Here is a 6,000-nt window from a genome sequence, read left to right as displayed (position 1 = left end):
CAAGATTCATTAGGTGAGCAATTCCTTCAACCCAAATAACACATTTATTTATACCCATATCTCCCATATATTCCTTTTTCAGATCCAAGTACTTCTGCCTTTGTTCCTCCTCTATTGTGCCCTTTTTAATGAATATTTACACCTCTGATAAATGTATTTTTAGCATTTAAAAAGTGTTATTTTATAGCTTCAAATGTTCTTTATTTTATTTTGAAACGCTAATAAAAAGGAAAAGTAGTTGGGGGGGAGCACTTTGTTTAACCAATCATTTTTTTCATATTAGTTTCCTATAGCCTGCAAAATAGGGAAGGGGTGAGCTTTTTTGCCTATATACCTAAGCTAAAAAGTGTGCTTCTTCTCCAAATGCTTGGAATTATACACCTTGCTATTACTGCTGCATATGTTTTAGTTATGTAGCACAAGAATACTTCTACACTACTAAAGAATACATAGGAACATATTTAATAACAATAATTCTCCAGAAAAAAGCTGCCCTGCCAACATCAAGCTGCTTCTTGGTATAAACAAAGGACAGGCGCTACACGAGTACTCACCAAAGCACAATGCCATCTCCAAGTGCGAAGAATAAGTCATTGGTGTTTGGATTCATGGGAAGGACATGTTTGCAGTCCGGGTCATTTTCTAAGGCTTTATTTATCCAGTTGACAAAGGCATATTTTTCCTCCTCTAAAATAGACCACAAACTTTTTATTAAAAAGACAGACAACACCCCAAACAAGATCCCAAGTAAAGTCAAGTATATTGTTTAAAAGTAGTAGTAGTATCACTACAACCTCTAAATCCAAAAAGACATCACTTGACTTACACTGTATAAGGAGAGGTGCTAATAAATTGTTTTATTAACAAAAATGTATCAAGTAATGTCCTGGTACATGTGCTTGATGACACTATGCTGACAGCACAGCAGAGAGCCATCATTGCATCACGGCCTACTCTAATACTATGTGCAAAAGAGACACGTCAGGTACAGAGCAGATAGATATAAACATACAACACAACAATAATACGGCGATAGATATCACAGTGTGACATAAAAATTCCCCATGTGAAAAGCATAAGTATTTTGTATATGCAAATATTTGGGGGGGGGGGGACGACATTTTTTTGAATTTTAAGTTACTCTGCCTTCTTTGGTGGGGTGAACAAATAGTTTTAAAAAACACAATTACACGCTCCTACCAGCTTACACTGACTTTCAACATACACTTTATGTTTCTCATATTGGCAGGGCAGTTAGTATTGGTTAGAATTATCCGCATTTGGCATGTATACAGGCAGCAAGCACCTCTTGGCTCTACAGCCTGTGTTTCTTAAACAAGTACTTGGTCCACAGTGATGCAAAAGTGCGCCAGTACACAGCTAAGTACAAACGCACATTTCCACTAAGAAAAAAAAATTTGGGAGAATTTCCAAGCAAAAATGGATTTCATGGATCACACCATATTCAGTTTTTGAAGCAGTGCCAAATTCAACTGCAAAATTCAGGTACATCTCAGTTCCAGTATTATATGCTCTTCGTTACCTATCTTCATTTTCTTCTGTGCCATCTTACCTGAATAGGAGTGTTGGGTCCCTTCACTAGACAATTCTGAGGTGCCTCCAATAGCACAAATTCCCTCTTTGCGGTTGATTGCTTTCCGGAATGTTTTGGCAATGTCACTGCTCTTCAGTTCTTGTACAAGCTGGAAAGAAATACAGAGAAAATGATTATCTGAACTGAAGTTTTAATGGGAACGAAAAACATGTACTATCTGGCATATCATTTTCATCTGAAAAAGCTGTGTCTGGTAAATCCACATCCGCCCACCCAGGAAATCTCTGCTGCACCATAACCTGCTTTTAGAACATGGGATTATAAAGCTAATTTTAGGGTTTTTGGCTCATTTTACTTGATTTTTTAGTGGATTTAAAAATATTACTACCTTATTACCTACTTTCCTACATGGTTACATACAACCAGCTGCAAGTTACACAACAAAAACATTGTTAAAAAAAAATTATTTTAGTTGCTTCATTATTCTTTTATTAAACTGCAACAAAATAATGCATTACCCTGTAGCAATTAACGAAATGTGTTGTGAAATTATCAATATTTTCATCTAAATATGGGGATTCTAGGTAAGCAAGACCTGCCTATTATTGCCAGCCTCTGCTCAAACACAAATGGTTTAAAACAGTCATATGTAAACATGGCTGAAAAAAAAAAAAAATGTCTCTGTTCTGGCCTTTAATGCTACTTGGTTCCATAGGTGACATCAATGTGCCTTTCACGAGATCAAACCCCATGATATCACACCCTTGCAGTTGGATTTCATTCTTGTTCATGGCTGTTCAAAGCCATGGCTTTTATATTCCAACCGGTATAGGATAGAGTAGGAAAGGGTAAGTAGCCCTGTTTACTTTTGCCTTCTTTATTTCCTGCTGAGGAGATGAATCATTTGTATTTGTCATGCTGACCACAGATTTTTTTTTTTGGTTGTCTCTGAAACACTAGATGAATGCTATGGGGTGGCCTGTTTCAATAACAAATTAAACGAAATGTACTCTTACCTGAAAAGAAATTTGCACCAGCCTGTAGTAAATAAAAACAGGCAGTTTCTAACCATTACCTATATTAGAAGAAACAAAATGTGGCTAGAGTTGCACTTGAAAACTAATGATTATACCAAGTATAAGTTTCCTCTCTTTATAGTTTCAGTTCTTATCAGTATACCCTTTCATAAAACTGGACTGAAACTTACAAATATACTTTACTGTGTTTTGTAATGAGAAATACTAAAGGGTAAAATTGAAGGGAAAACAAGTCTTGTACCCATCTGTTGACATTATAGAGTGCCCATGATTGTGATTTACTAAAAGTAGTGTATTATTGAGTTGGCATAACAAATTCCTGCATAGACTTTGTAGCTGTGCAATTGTATAACATATCCACTGCTCTTATCCAAACCAAAAACAAATTAAAAAATGTGGATAATGTCAAGGGCAATGCATGACTTGTCTTTGTTTTTACACCAAGGGAAACAAAAGATGCACAGTTCAAAGAACAATCCATAAGGGTCACAGCCAAAGACCCATTGTCAGCAAATGCTGATATTCAACCAGCCATCAATAGTGTGGACAACCCCCCCAAGCACTCTGGTTGTAACTACAAAACACCACATAGCTAAATACTGGAATATCTAATAAGAAGGGTGAGTAGACCAAAGGTAAAAGCCCAGCTTGAGAACAGGCAACATGCAACAGATACTTTTTGTGTGGTCTTTGAGACCTCTGCAGAAAGTAGTTGGGTTTTAGTGCAAGAGACTCAAGCAATATTATTCTTTAGACTGGTTTTATAGTAGTTAAAAAGTGCATCTGAAGGCAGAACCTTTTGTCATTTTAGACAGGGTTGGAAAGGTTAGACCTTCCGTCTAGTTTTTTGTGTCCCAATTAGTGTTTCTTTTACACTACAAAAACACAGGCTAATCATAACAGAAGGAGTTAATGGTTTAAAAGAACTTTTTCCCAGCCTCAGCCCAAACATTTGGCTAACACACAGATCTCCTGCAGAGACCTATAACCCATAAAGTAAACTTCAGAATGTACTGTGTGATTAGTTGGCTGTAGAGTTGTAATGTCTGTCAAATACTCAAGGATATTGTCATCATAAATCTAATATGTTCACACTCCATCAAAAATCGGCCATAAACACTGCCATAGTAGGAGCTGGGAATCATGACGGGAACCTTTCAGTGACTAGGATAGGGAGTTCCAATTTGAAGTTTTAAAATTTTTCTTTAGTCCATCTATGAAAAAAAAGTGCTGGACATTTTAAACTGTAAAAAACCTATACCTCCCGATGACCTTATAGTTTTTTTTTTTTTTTTTTTTTGAATATGAGTTTACTTCTATATGTATTGATCATGAAGGCTGGACAGACTTGGATTTCTTCTCGTTTAAGAAAGTCGTAATAAACCAGCATATGATTCAGATACCACTAATTCTTTGAGGAGTTTGCATTTGGCAAGCTAACAACGATGACATTTGCCATAATAGTTACTGTTATCTAGCGTAGGCTGTTGATTTTAAATCAGCAGCAAATTAGAGAAATTCCCCGCATTCAACCTAGTGCTAGAAATCTGATGTCTTTAGAGACATAATATTGTTCTAATAAATTTGACAAACATTTTTTGCAGCATGTCATGGACAGGTGTCTTAACATTCTGCTATGGCTTCGAAAGCCACAATGGCCAGTCTGAACACACAACAGGGAAAAACAAACACAGGTCATATTACGTCATTGCATTATATAAAATAGGCCTTACAAAAACAAATTCTTCAAAGCCTATCTTCCCATCCTTATTTTTGTCTCCCTCATTCATCAGCTTCTGAATGATCTCTCGCACTTTGTATCCAGGAAGAGGAAGGTTGGCTTCCTTAAATAGATCATGGAGCTCATAATCTGAGATGTACCCACTGCCGTCCAGATCTAAAACGGAACAAACACAATCTTGTTAGATAATAACTTCGCACAGTTAGAGCCTTTCTGAACATACAATATAAGCTGCAGCAAACAGGCAGAACAGAAAAACAAAAGACATAACAAAATAAAAGAAAAAAAATATCAAGGATATATAGAACATGGTAAACACACATACACACAGTAAGTCATAATTGTTTTCCCAATGAGGTTATTAATAGTTTGATTTCACATTCTTGGCAGATATTAAAGTGGACAGTTACAAGTATGTATGAATGCATTTCAGAAATGTCACAATATACAGCAACAGTTATCGTTAACCTAACTAACCTTAGTTAGTTACATATACCCTGTTACATATACCCCCAGATTTATATGCACACATTTTTCCCCCAGTCATATTTTCCTTTGGCACCAAAAAAAAAAAAAAAAACCTTCTAAAGTAAAAAGCCATCAAAAGTGTCAATGTATCAAACTGCATGTAAAACAGCTACGTGACAAGAAACTACGATACTTAAATTCCCCATAGACAACTCCTTAAAAGCCTTTACAGAATATCAGTTAAACCATTATTTAAAAAAAACTGTGAGCAGACGTAACAGGGTGCTGCCTCTGATACACTAAAAAGCAAAGCAGTACCGTGAGCCATGCTGGATTTCTCCCCCATTGGACTACTTTACCCTTCAGTTCTCTATCTGTAGCCCAGAACTTCTCTGGTATTCTGTAGTCTAGCAGATCAGAACTGGACATGGCTAACACTGTCTGGGATTTAATGCAGCAAAGATAGCATTTTTTTACTTCTGCACATGCAACAGGTATAACCCTGAAAAATGTGCATGTGTTTAAGATTTATTTTGTCCATACAACACAACATATTCTGCCTATGCAATGAAATTTCAGGTTTGGATAGATCAAACTAAATCATTTGAGTAATTACCTCCAAAAACCTCCCCCCCCAACCATCCAAGAAAATAATTGAAGGCTACAGTTAGAGGTCAAAGTGTACAGTAAAAGATTTTAGCCGCTGGCAGGTAAAAGCCACATTCTTAGGAATTTGAAGCCTCTGAAATCACCCCATAAAATGTTTTCACAGCATTCTTATGTCTAGTGATCTATTTTGCAGACCAGACTGAATCAACTCTGCAGACTGAAAATGAACAGGAATGTTTACACTACATCACAGTACTCGGTAACCCTAACCCTCTAAAGAACGCAAAAAAAAAAATTTAAGGAAAGGGGGTTATGTTAGGTCACTCGTGTCCACTCTTGAATGCAAACACATGTGCCTTGTCTGCAAAAATATTTTCCTTTCTACATGAGAAATCTTGTCACACCAGCAAGTTTTCGTCACATCATACTCCGATGAGAGCCCTGAGGATCTCGGCTACCTAATGATGACCAGCTGGGAGAGTTACAAAAGAAAAAAAAAGTCAAAGAAGCCTTAAGAAAAATGCACTGAGGACCTGGAGCCCCAGCAAAAACTTTACTGCGAGAATCCAGTTGCAGGTGGTACGAGAGGA

General features: G+C 36.7%; 1 protein-coding gene across 1 annotated transcript in view; it reads right to left on the bottom strand.

Moving 5' to 3' along the window:
• The window catches only part of PLS3 (plastin 3), a gene marked incomplete at its 3' end in the record, with an annotated part of 59,381 nt that overhangs the window by 16,477 nt on the left and 36,904 nt on the right, over positions 1-6,000 (bottom strand). The window contains 3 exon segments of the mRNA XM_072431008.1: positions 555-687; positions 1,574-1,703; positions 4,326-4,489. Of these exon segments, the coding sequence (XP_072287109.1) occupies positions 555-687; positions 1,574-1,703; positions 4,326-4,489 (427 nt within the window).

This window comes from Pyxicephalus adspersus, chromosome Z (genome assembly GCF_032062135.1).
Source record: "Pyxicephalus adspersus chromosome Z, UCB_Pads_2.0, whole genome shotgun sequence".
Taxonomy (NCBI): Eukaryota; Metazoa; Chordata; class Amphibia; order Anura; family Pyxicephalidae; genus Pyxicephalus; species Pyxicephalus adspersus.
The sequence above is the reverse complement of the archived record's forward strand: the minus strand, read 5'-3'. Positions and strand labels throughout refer to the sequence as shown.